The following is a 12791-nucleotide window of genomic DNA, read 5'->3' as shown; positions in this document are numbered from 1 at the left end:
TTGTTTTTGGTATATTCTGGTTAATTAGTGAAATCTGCTGATGTTGTTATGGGCTGGTGGATGGATCAAAGAAAATATATATATGAATGATAAATATCCATCCAAAAAAAGCACATTACCAGCCATTTTAATCTATCAATTGTCAGGGAAGAACTATTATTGTGGGTTTTATTGTGATTCATCTCTCATCACTGCCAATTCTTCTAGCATGCTGGAATATTAAATATCTAGCATGTCATTAGCACTGGCCATGCAGCTAGCACGCTAAACTTGTGCTGACTCATGCATGAAGGTGAAATCAAGCTAAAACTACATTTGGATCATCAAATCCACTAAAATGAATTGTTAGTATGGTCATGGGTTGAAGGAACTGTTTTAGATACACAGTCATGTTGTCACTTAGTTTTCTGTAGTTGGTCAACAAGAAAGGAGGTTGAGAAATCTGGAAACTAAATCAGACAATATGACTTCCTTTCTAAATTCACGGTCATCTAAACTACAGCAAACAGCTTTGCATTTCCCATAAAGGCCCCATCAAAAAGGCTACTTTTCAATTGCTCCTGTTGGAAATCAATTTGAATTCAACTTAATTATTTAAGCAATGTTTATGGTTTAATCTTTCAGTCAAATTTGGTGAGCCTCAGAACGTTTAACACAAATCCATATCAACAAATTCACAGTTCCATGTGTTTCTGGCCATTTTGAAAACATATTCCAAACATAATGCTGTTATAATTCTTGTTGAAATTCTCTTCTCTTAAGATGAAAAACTCACGTCCATGTTGAATGCTCTGTCAGCTGAGATTATGAGCATCAAGCGCAGTAAAGGTATACCTCCTACACCCGATTCATCAAATAGTTTGAACTGCACAACACTTTCTTCTATGGGAGACTTTACTGATTTTGTTCCTTTAAAAAAATGTGATTGAAATTAAACTGAAACTGACCTTTTCCATACCATCCTTTGGGCACATGCCAAGCACAATGCCTCCCACTGCCTGTGTTTACAGGTTAATAATTATATTATATTGCCTTTATGCAGCAAGCAGGCATCTCAGATTTAAAATGTCATTACATTTTTCCAATAATACAAGCTGGTTTCCAAATAAATCATCAATCCTCCCCTTTTCTGTAGATAATCCTACATATCGCTGTCAGAACAACTGGAGTCTTAACGCATCGAGTTGCTACCTCTTCTCTTCGAACAAGCTGACATGGCATGAAGCCGGAGACTACTGCAGAACGCAAGGAGCCTCACTGCTAATACTTAACAATGCAAAAGAATGGGTATGCATTTCTACACAACTCTATGCCACTTTAATTCAATAATAGTCAGTGAAATCTCATGATGTCCTCAAACTCTCCAAAAACGTGCAACTTGTGCAGAGGTCCGGGGTTCAGCCAAGTCATTGAAGACTCCACTATTCATTGTAGCTGTACGTACTGTAACATTAGCATCTAACCCTCCAGCCATTCTTGTTCTTCTCCCTTTTAGGACTTCATCACCAAAATCACTGTGTCTGAATTCTACTGGGTCGGCCTCACGGATGAAATCACTGGGAAGTGGGCGTGGGTGGATGGCACTCCTTACGTGATGGACCAAAGGTGAGATGTGCGCTCAAGTGGTTTATGGTCCACGTTACACTAAGGCCTCACAACACTTCCAGAACTATCCATCCATCTGACCAGAGTTAAAGTGTTCTACAAAAGGTGGTACTTCCCATACCTGATACACATTCATGGATCTCTTACCGTTTGGTTGCAGTCAATGGAAAGTCGGCCAGCCTGATAACTGGACAAAACATGGACTGGGGGGAGGAGAGGACTGCGCGGAACTGGCAGAGAGGGGCAAGTTGAATGATGATCACTGTAGCGCACAGCGAAAGTACATCTGTGAACGAGCAGCAACTGCTGACTGAACTCGGAGCACATCAGAGCAACCTGTACAACTTGTTGTAGTGATGAAATGCCTGACCGATATCTTTGATTTTAAAGTCTATGCGCTTTGTCTACTGTAGCTGATTTCCGAATCTCATATATATCTCATCAGTCCTAATTTTTTAATACAGCCATCTTTTGCTCGTCACTGCAGCTGGCCTAACCACATGGGCGCTTATAACAAAGAAGCCACTCTCACTTTTGAATGTTTGCTACCTGTGTAAACCTATTAAAGAATTAATTTGCACCACAGTTTTTTTTCCTTTTTTTAAATGTTTGACAAAAACCTCCCTCCAAGAACTCCACTAAGAAAGCAGTGAGGGCAACAATGTCAAAAAACAGCAACCCAATAAAGAAAGGTGTGTTTATTTCTTCAAAGTCCTTCAATTGTACATCTTTGCAATATATTTACTAGCCATCTCTACTCTTCCAATGTCAAATTTGTACTTGTGGCAATTTTTGACCTATGATACATTTTTAGCAAAGATGGAAAGGGGTTACATTTCCACAGGGACATGTGGTACAGTTGCTCGAAAAATATCTAGTTAAAAATTAATGATGTGTACATAAAGCTAGCGAACGGACTGTTCAAAAGGAGACAAGAAAATAAAAACAAGCCATTTTAAAAGAAGTCAACATCATCGGGAGCATCCAGGTCACGGTACTCGATGATGTTGCGGGGGTCTCCCCGGATCATTCTGAGGGGAAAAAGGCAGGCGGTCATTCAGTGATGAAAAAAGACTAGACTGTTTTGAGACTTCTACAGACTGGCATCTTTAATTTGCCATTATATTCCATGACCACTGAGGGCTTTGACTCCATCTGACGTGTTACCTGTTGCGGGGTTTTCCAGGGTAGCCACCCTGACCACGGAAGTTGTCATAATTGCCCCTGCCTCCTCCTCCATACTGGTTGGGTGGATATGGGCTTCCTAATTGGGGGACGGACATATAAGTCAGGCCATCACACACACACACACACACACACACACACACACACACACACACACACACACACACACACACACACACACACAGTGTCACAGTGTTCAACTGACTGATGCTGAGCAGAGGCTGAACTCAGTCTTACCTCCATATCCCATGATTGGTGGCCTGGGCTGGCCGAAGCCCATCAAGCCCTGAGGAGCTTGTGGAGCGAAGGGAAGACCAGGAGAAAGCACTCCTACAGGGAGAGAAGAGAAAGCTTCCTGAGAGCCTGAAAGCATATTAACAAGGAGAGTTTGGGATGATTCCACAAATTTGATACCAAAGTTTTTTGGGGAGAGGAGAAAATTTTAAAAAAAGAGAGAGAAAATCACTTAAAGAATCAACATTTAGGTCAAACATTTTCAAACCATGGCGGTCTTTGGTTTTGCCATTTCTCCAGAGGCGGTCCAGCTGGGCTCACTCACCTTGGCCAGGCCCTGGGGGAGGTGGGGGCTTCATCTCAGGGAGAGATGGCCTTTTGGCATCCATCAGGAAGTTGTTGAAGAACTCTACCTCCTTCTTCACCTCCTCAATTTTATCGCCGTGCTTGTTCAGAATATGCTTCCTCACAAACTCAGGGCCCTGCAAAGGACAAGGGCAGCTGTATGATGCCTGATACTAAATAACTCACAGCCTCAATTTTAATATTTGGCCTTTGAATATCTTTTTGTGCACCTTTAAAGATTTTTAAAAGTATGAATGTAAAACCTGTTAAAAAAAGCCACACAAGCGAGAACCAACCCCCCACCTTAAACTTCTTGCCACTGAGGGGGCACAGCCACTTGTCCTTGCCCAGCTCCTGTGTGTTGGCCGACACAAACTTCTCCACTTCCTGTTCAGGGTCTTTGCGTCCCATCTTCCCCGCCTCGTCGTCCGACAGGGTCTCCTTCACACTGAACAGCGGACTGAGCTTCTCCTCAAACGTCTTCTGCCAGTCCCCCACTAAACACAGAGAGTGCCACAGAGGAAGGAGGCGGACATGGATTAGCTCAGAGAAAACAAACTGATCAGAAAGGAAAAAACTATGCCTGCCTGCGCCCGCCTGCGCCCCTGTTATGTACGGGTTCTGTGCCCTTGTGTCTTTGTTTCCCCCGCCAGTGGGTACGAGCCTGGCACCGAGCTAGGGCCACTCACCCTCTCTGTGCGTGATGCGGTTGGGTGGAATGGGCCCCCGCACGTGGATGATGCCACAGCGGTTGGGCATCTCGTCCTCGCTGGGGTACTCGCAGGAGTTGTAGTAGTCAATGGAGTGAACCACTCGCAGGTAGAGAAGCAGACGGTCCAACACCTGAGAACGGGCGAGGAAGAAATAAATAAACAAACAAACAAACAAACAAAACAAACAAACTCCACTGCAGACCTAAAACATTTGTCATCATCATATATTATTGGAAAATACTCAAAATCACAGGCACTACAATTTCCCCCGTTCATAATAATTCCAGGTTGCATCACGATGGGGGCCACCCACAAGACACTGAAGTGGTCATATCTATCCCCATTCTGCCCCCCCCCCCCCCAATCAATCAATCAATCAATCATCAATCAATCAATCAATCAAAGCTGAAATAAAAAGGTGAAAAGGGCAGAGAGATGGTGATACCTTGACCAGCTTCTCATCTCTTTCCACAGTGACCTCAGAGGGGTTGCCCTCCTTGGCCCCCTCCTCAGAGTCCACTCCGCCCATGCTGCCCAGCAGCTCCTCTTCCTCCGCGCTCACCTCCTCGATCAGGTAATCGGTGATGTTCTTCAGGATGGGGTTCTGGGCCACCAGCTAGGAAGAGAGAGAGGGACACAGGAAGATGTGAACATGTTTGATGAGTAGGCAAAGTCCTCCTCTCAACGTGGCAGATTTGCCTAAAGAAAACCTTTGTCTCATGACAGACTCGTGTATTGAAGAAGGCCGTATAAGGTTTCAAACAGAACACATTATCCCTCATTAAGAGGTCACAAAAAATGCCTCATTTTTGCCATTTTGGAAAATAACAGTCCACTGTGTTAGCGTGTGTGCGGGGGGTCTGTGCGAGAGCGCTCACCTCTATGCTGGGTCCATCACCCCTGGACTTGGGGTTCCAGAGATGCTCCCTCTCATCTAGGGCGTGGATCAGTTTGGCTGCCATTTTGATGTCGTTGCGGAGCACCTGCTTGTGCTGCGTGATGCCGTTGACGTTGCGAACGCGCCGCGCCAAGTCACGGTTCACCCCAGGCGCCAGCTCACAGTCTCGCAACTAGGAATAAAAACACACATGTAACTCCCGCCTAAAGCACATCTGGAGTCCAGCACTCCTCTAAATGAGGACTGCATGCGAGGTACAATCCAGGTTGAGAACTGCATGCCATTAGCATTAGCACTGGGAACATAAGCGGTGACTCTGACCACTCACCCGGATGTTCTGCAAGTTCCAGCAGGTCTCTTTGATGTTCACGCTGCGGTCGAACGTCACCCAGCAACGCCTGAAGAACCTGAAAGATGACAGAGGCACAGTGAGCCGACTGGGTGGCGTCTGTGCGTTTGAATAGCCGAGGGTGTTAGCGGGGAGGGAGGGACATACCTGCGCTCTGGCTGGGGCTCCGACAGACACACGCGCATGAAACCAGGGTACCTCCGACACAGCTGAGGAGAGACAGCTCACATTTACTCACTCGTGTGTGTGTGTCTGTACACCGACTTACACATTTTCTGTGTGCAAGATAATGGGTAATGGAGAATCTACAAATGTATTGTGTGTGTGTGTGCGTGTGTACACAGACTTTTTTCATTTTCTGTGTGCAAGCTAATGGGTAATGGAGAATCTACAAATGTATTGTGTGTGTGTGTGCGTGTGTACACAGACTTTTTTCATTTTCTGTGTGCAAGCTAATGGGTAACAGAGAATCTACAAATGTATTGTGTGTGTGTGTGTGTGTGTGTGTGTGTGTGTGTGTGTGTGTGTGTGTGTGTGTGTAAGCACACTCACAGCAATGATCTCAGCTTTGGAGATGGATGGAGCGATGTTCCTCATGAAGAGAGAGCAGGTCTTGTGGAGGGAGCGAGGCGACGGTGGCAGATCATCCTTAGGCTGCTGCTGTTGCTTCTTCTCCTTCTCCTCCTTCTCTTTCTCTTTCTCCTTTTCCCTCTCCTCCTTCCGCTCCCTCTCCTCCTTCTTCTCCTTCTCCTTTTGTTTCTTCTTCTCCACCTCTTCCCTCTCCTTCGTGTCAGCTGCAGGAGCCCAACAGACAAAAGCATTCCGGTGACGTTGCCGTAACAATGTTATTTAACGGATAGATTTAATGCTTATACTCAAATAAAGCCCTGTGGTCAAGTAATAATGTAAACACAAACCCTCTCCCTCCTCTTCGTCATCATCATCTTCGTCGTCCTCCTTTTCCTCTCCCTCTTCCTTCTCTGGTTGCTTGTCGGAAGTCTGCGAGTTGGAGTCGGAGTCGGAGTCAGACTCGCTTTCCGAGGCGCTACCTTCGTCCTCGCTGTCCCCACTCAGAGTCCTCTTCCTCTTCCTGGATGACTGTGTGGGACACAAAAACGCCATTTAAGTACTCGGAAAACACCGTCACAACCTGGTGCACTTCTGACACCGCAGCACCAAGTCCAGCACCATGACAATGACATGGATAGGAATGCGTCAGGGTGACATAGGGCCAGAAACAGACAGACAGACAGACAGACAGACAGACAGACAGACACGGACCCTTTTAGGCTCTGGGACCCTTTTTGGCTCTGGGGGGTCCTCCACTGGGGGCTCTTTCTCCGCCTTCTCTCCTGCAGCGGCGTTGTTGTCGTTGGGCTCAGCATCCTTCTCTGCATCTGCCACGCCCTCCGGCTAAAGGAGGTCCAGATGTTAGAACAGAATAAGAATGTTCTTCAAAAGAGTAATCTACTGCATACACACACAAAGACTCGAATGAACTCTTCCTTTCCTCTACTCTACCCAATACACACACACACACACATACCTTCTCTTTGCCGTCTTTCTCGGCGGGTGGTTTGCGGTCGGCGTCGGCCGCTCGGGGTTCCTCTCGTTTGGGCGGCTCCGAGCCTCCCGAGGACAGCCTCTCCCGCTCCTCCTCCTCGCTGGGCATCTCTAGGATACGCAGGTCGTTCTCCGTGCCTCCCTCCATCTTGATCACAGCTTGGGAAAGGACAAGCCAAGGGAAAATGAGACGACGTCACAAGGACTATGACTGCACGCAGGAGAGAGAGAGAACTCATCCTCTGCTAACAAACTGCAGCCACTGTTTCCATACATGGTTCTCACTCTGATAACTCTTACAAGACCCAGAGGGGTCTGGACTTCCTCCAGTAGACAGGAGTGGCCCAGTCAATACTTATCAGTAACCAACTTATCAGGGGCAACAACACAAATTTAACATGATGCTTCATCCCAAATGGGCCTCCTGCTTACACATCTTACAGTCTAATATTCCTGATTTGCATCCAGTCCGTACAGAGCTCAATCGAATTCACTTGGCAAGTACCTGCATCCAAGATTTTGATGATGGGCTGGGCCCGCTCGATATCAAGGGAGACGTTGTCAAACCAGCCGTTGTCCATGAGGTACGAGTAGACGCTCAGCCTGTTCTCCAGAGCGCCGTGGGCCTCGGCCTTGCGCCGACCGGCCTCGTCCGGGTGGTACTTGGAGCGGAACCTGAGTGCCGGGCAAAAGCACCGAGCATTCCAGTGAGGGTAGCCGCAGAGGGACGGAGGGGGGGCAGACAGAGAGGCAGGGGGCAGAGAACGAGAGCACGTCAGAAACACTTTGGAATCGTGTAAATGCATGCAGTATGAAGCACTTGCTTGCCTTTTGGAGGACTTGTACTGAGAATAAGAATGGTGCCTGTCTATTTATTGGGTCGATTTAATGTTTTAAGAACCTGTTCCATTTAACAGAAAACTTCACACAATCACTGACCCTGTTTAAGCACAGGAATTCTAACAATTCAAGGGCAAGTAACTGAAAATATGTCACTGTAAGATGTTGCGGTTATTCCACTCACCACAATTCAAGCAAGAGATGAAAAGAATAAATAAACAGGATTAAAGCAACATGTTTTAAATTGAGCTATTCAGGAAAAAAAAAAAAAAACAGAACTTGGCATGGTGTGGACTAAATTTACCTTTTCTGCTCCCAGCATTAACACACATACAGACTGAGAGAGTGGTTTCTTCAGTCAAAAAACACGCTCCAGTGGTGTGCACGTGCACACTCAATCTGTGCCTTTTTTTTCGATTTCATCCAAATATGACAGAGAGAAAAAAAAAAAAGAGTGGGGAAAAAATGATAAGCGCGCGCTTTAAGAAAAGAAAAAAATCTAGTTCCGTGCACGCGCAAACTTAGGCTTTGTGTTGTCTGACTACCTTGGGCCCTAGTACTGTGTTTTCTAAGAGCAACTGCATTGTGCGCAGTGCGAGCCCTGACTGACTGAACATGACTCCTGCGTAGTGTCCAACTTTTGCTTATCTTCCACAACTTTGTTGTGAAGGAGGGGAGAGGGGGAAGGGGGAAGGGTGAGGGTGAGGAAAGAAGTGTTTGTTTTGTTAATGTAGAAAACAACAAAAAAAGCAACACAACAGTATTGACATTCCATTCCATCACAACCTTTGGAAACCTGTGGAAACAGTGCGACAAGGCAGGCCAAGTCAGACAGTTAGTGCTTATATGTGACCATCTGTCTGACACTCAACACAAAGTCATTTAAATCAGGTAGCCCAGTTTTGTAAGCCTTCACAGTTACAGCAAACTCCTTCAACTAGGAAAGTCCCTGGCTACATCACTTTTCTGTTAACTTTTATCCTCAACAGGAAAGTGTGTACCTAAAGTAACACTAATGACAGCATAGACTACATGTCTGCATAATAATAATAATAATAATAATAATAATAATAATGTTGTACCAACAACTCAGTCCTTTAGAGATGGCAGGAACAAACTACTCAAGGCCCATGACTATGGGCCATCTGACGTCAACAGTAGCACTAGCTAGACCTACTCCTTCAGATCCCTGTCTGCAGTCAGTCCATCCTGTGATACAAATCAGCTCATGTTCCAGATTATATTCTCAAGTCCCTAAAATGCTAGCAGCCATAGCCTTCCCAGCAACTCAGTTGTGATACCTGTTTGGCACCAAGTCATCTAGCATCCCCATTTCAAATGAACAATTATCAATGGGATATCACGTTCGATACAGTCCAGTCAACAAAGCGGGAGTAAAAATCCTTTCGGTATTCATAACTGCAACCATTATTTAACCCTGCATATCCAGTTCTCCACTCCCAAGGCTAAACCCAATGCATGTAAGGAGAAGTGAGGTGGAGATAGACTACAACGGCCTTCGTGTTCGTACCACTCTTCATCTTTGTGGGCCAGGAAGAAGTCCTGCATCTGCTGCCGCCTGAAGTCGATCTTGTACTCGTTGTAGCGTTTCACCGCCTCCATCTCATCCACAGACTCATCCAGAGAGAGCAAGAACTCTCTGAAATTCTTCATGACAGGCAGAGGGGGACCCAGGTCCATGTCATGGATGTTCCCCAGCCTGACCAACAAGAACATAATCCAAGAAGAGTACACTATTAGAGAGGTGGCGGGAGTTGGTTCATACATACGGAGCCCCACATATAAAACTAAATGGAGTAATTTGTAGTAAATCGTACAAAGGACAATGACACTCACCTGGCCTGGATAGGAATGGTATGGTGAGGCTGCATTAGGTGCATATCTGGGTGGCCCCAAGGCTGGGGAGGGGCATAACTTGGCCCCCCACCCCCTCCATAGCCCAGATCAAAGCCTCCATGATAGGGGTCCCCTCCATGATCATCCCTGCACGAGAACAAGACACTACAGTTCAAAGAGGAACCACAGCAAAAAGTGCATTCACACTTGGAGAGACACAGGCATAGACAGGCTTACCAGTCTCTCCTCATCCGCTTAGGCTGGGATCCCATGTCATGCCTGGGGGGTGAGAATCGTTCACGGCGACCCCTCTCATAGTCTCGGTACTCCCCCCGGCTGCGGCGCTCCCGGCCTCGGTCCCACTCCCTACCCGATGGGCGCCAGTAATCAGAAACAAAGTAAAATACCATTAAAATGACAATTCTCCAAGCCATCACCAGTACCTTTCGTACTATTCAGATGCAAACACAAAACATTCATCATATGATGCTCTTTGACCATTCGCGCATGTACAGTAGCAATTATTTAATGATGCTATTATTTACCAGGTCATACACTTCATAACTACTTGAATCTGGGCAGTCTTTAGGTTATCCAAAAAGCAGTTATTAGCTTCCAAATAGAGCCAGCTGCTGATCCACCATATGGCTCTTTGTTCCCTCTTATTCACCTGTCATTCCAGTCGTCTCTGCGCCGGTCTTCCCTTTCTCTTGAGCGGTCGTAGTCACTCCTCTCCCGGCGGAACTTATCCCTCCGACGGCGGTCGTACTCATCATCGCTGTCTGCCATGATGCAAACTGCGCAAAATATACACAACTGCTGTAATGGCTATATAAAACACAGGAAATGACAAAAAGACTGCTGAAATTGTTCACTCCAACTTGAGTCGGTTAAATAATGTTACTCCAGTTTCAAGTTTACTGTACAAGTCTGCTTTATGTAGTCAGGCGTACTATGATCAGTCAGACTTGTAACTTAGCATGCTAACAAATGAAATGTTAAGGTAAGAAGACCATAAAGGGGGAAACGGCGTAGCATAAGAATACAGCGAATTTAATTTTGTGGACAGCTAGTAACGTAGCGAACACTCGGCATACTAGGCGTTGATACGTATCGTACCCACTTTAAATTATTTTCTATGAGATTTGTCTTCAACTGGCTTTCAAGTTAGCATAGCTGTTACGTCATATGCCATCTCAAACCTCATGCAGCTAGCTAACTCGCTAGCATTTTAGCCGGGTTTAGTTTTCAACAAAAGCAATTCCAAAACGGTGCATGAAGAACCGCAATGTGGCTTGTGAATGGACAGAAACTAAACCGTGTTGGTACTTGACGTTAGTTTTCAATATGAAAAAGGGCATGAAGGAGAGCTATAAGTACTACTGGATTACAAACATTAGGATAATGTTACCTGATTTGCACATTTCTTTCATGCTCAGTTAAGATAGCTATGCTATCGCTAGGATAGCTAACGTTAATCAATCATCGCTTCCAAATCATCCTGCAAAGATTATGTAACAGGTAACATTTGATGAGCACCTGCATATATGAACTGCATATACATTAATCCCTGAAATTCAGGAAATAGTGTGATGCACAGTTAGCCAGTCACTTCCATCGACAAAGCCATTCATTCTTTAAACCAGGCCGTACAAGCGCAAGCTAGGCTATCCTAGAGTGGCATGTAATGATTAACTTCATCTACACAAAGCTAATCAAGCCATTGGGGTAAAGTAAAACTGTTTACAGCAGCATAAAGGATAACCCAATATTAAAAACTAATTTTGTCTCAGTTTTAGGTCAATCTATGTAACCTACCGGCTGTTCCGTCTGGTTTCAACTCCCGCCACCTACTATCGGCTGAGCTAACAGAAGGAGGAAGAAGGTAGCTGTGGCTATGACTTCTCGCGTGAATATGCGCGAAAATAGTACATGCGTTGTGACCATAGACATAGGAGGAACGATAAGATGTCTATGGTTGTGACTGTATGTCTTATTCAGATCGTGATGTGGTCTAGAATGTCTTTCAATTTAGTAATCATTGGTGAATTGGGGGATTTATTTATTTGTAATCATTATTTAAAACCCGCATTTAGCACAAACGCTGGGTTGCAATTTGGGGTGCGATATGGGGGTATTATTGTAACAGAAATATTTGCCAATGTGTGTGGAGAGTTGGGTAACTGTCAAACTGGGTTTGTTAAAAAATCTCTATGGATGGAGTATAGTTTTCATAATCATGTTTTCATCGATGCATTCACCTTAGCTTCTCCTACATGCTTGGAAAGGGAGAGGTATTTATTTGGTTGCAAACTGCAGCCTCACCACTAGATGCCACTAAATCCTACATACCAAACCTTTAATAAATACCAAAATGTCGAAGAGATCCTCACTCTGTTGCTGAAATACGAACATTATTTTGATGTCATGATGCTAAAGATGCTTTGTGAACATCTAGATCTTACTTTCAAGCTTTTGTAGTATACTTCTCAGATTATTTGATATTTTAAATTAAAACCTTGGGTCTGGCTCATTAATAGCTCAATCTAATCAGTACTCCTGTGTCGGACAGCGATGTCCAGGATGGGGCACCCCGAAAGAAGTAATAACAGTGCAAGGGGTAAAGTAGTATGTGAAAAGTAGTAAAGTAAAGCGTTTGGTGAAGTAGTCCATGACCCTTCCCCCCATACCCATCACCCCCGCCCCGTTTGCCTGGAAACTGCACTTGAGTTGAATGCCCCCACCCCTGTCTTTGTTTAGTGTCTGTTTTGTTCCCTTTGCATGTTTTTTGTCCCAGAATCCTATACTAGCCCCGGTGAGTTCTTGTAATTGTGGGAGTATGGTATGGAAGATAACCAAATACAGTCAAGAGTTGATGGAAGGACTGAAGCTAAGTTAACAGATACATGATAAGTCACTGATTTCTTAAGTAAAACATTTGCACTACAAATAAAGGGACATTGACCTCAAGCTGTTTAATTTATTCTCTTATGCATCCTATCTTACATTTTCCATCTCCTGAAATCAGATTTTTTTGTAGCCACACTTTCTTCTTTCATTTCTTCATTATATTCCACATCTCTGGCAATCAGGTGGACCATTTTCACCTATAATGTAAATGGATCACAGGTTTATAAGGTACATTTTTAACATGACTGGTGAATATTATTGTGATACCCCAATATTCTGCATTTGCTGCATA

The 12791-nt window shown here is 44.9% G+C and overlaps 1 protein-coding gene across 2 annotated transcripts; it reads right to left on the bottom strand.

Moving 5' to 3' along the window:
• Nucleotides 1-2528: 2528 nt before the first annotated feature.
• srrt (serrate RNA effector molecule homolog (Arabidopsis)) lies at nucleotides 2529-11518 on the bottom strand. Of its 2 annotated transcripts, none has more exons than XM_042708571.1 (20): nucleotides 11408-11518; nucleotides 10260-10386; nucleotides 9827-9970; nucleotides 9590-9736; nucleotides 9264-9452; nucleotides 7398-7567; nucleotides 6876-7051; nucleotides 6611-6742; nucleotides 6247-6427; nucleotides 5882-6123; nucleotides 5477-5538; nucleotides 5309-5387; nucleotides 4961-5152; nucleotides 4528-4698; nucleotides 4059-4212; nucleotides 3673-3866; nucleotides 3350-3506; nucleotides 3028-3153; nucleotides 2773-2869; nucleotides 2529-2636 (listed from the first exon to the last, which is right to left on the bottom strand). In XM_042708571.1, the coding sequence occupies exons 2-20, from the start codon at nucleotides 10376-10378 to the stop codon at nucleotides 2561-2563; spliced, it is 2808 nt and encodes a 935-aa protein (XP_042564505.1). In that variant the 5' UTR covers nucleotides 10379-10386; nucleotides 11408-11518; the 3' UTR covers nucleotides 2529-2560. The 2 variants fall into 2 exon arrangements, with proteins under 2 accessions (XP_042564505.1, XP_042564506.1); XM_042708572.1 differs by having other exon boundaries at nucleotides 3028-3120.
• Nucleotides 11519-12791: the final 1273 nt, after the last annotated feature.

The sequence above is a fragment of the Clupea harengus genome, chromosome 8, assembly GCF_900700415.2.
Source record: "Clupea harengus chromosome 8, Ch_v2.0.2, whole genome shotgun sequence".
NCBI lineage: Eukaryota > Metazoa > Chordata > Actinopteri > Clupeiformes > Clupeidae > Clupea > Clupea harengus.
The sequence above is the reverse complement of the archived record's forward strand: the minus strand, read 5'-3'. Positions and strand labels throughout refer to the sequence as shown.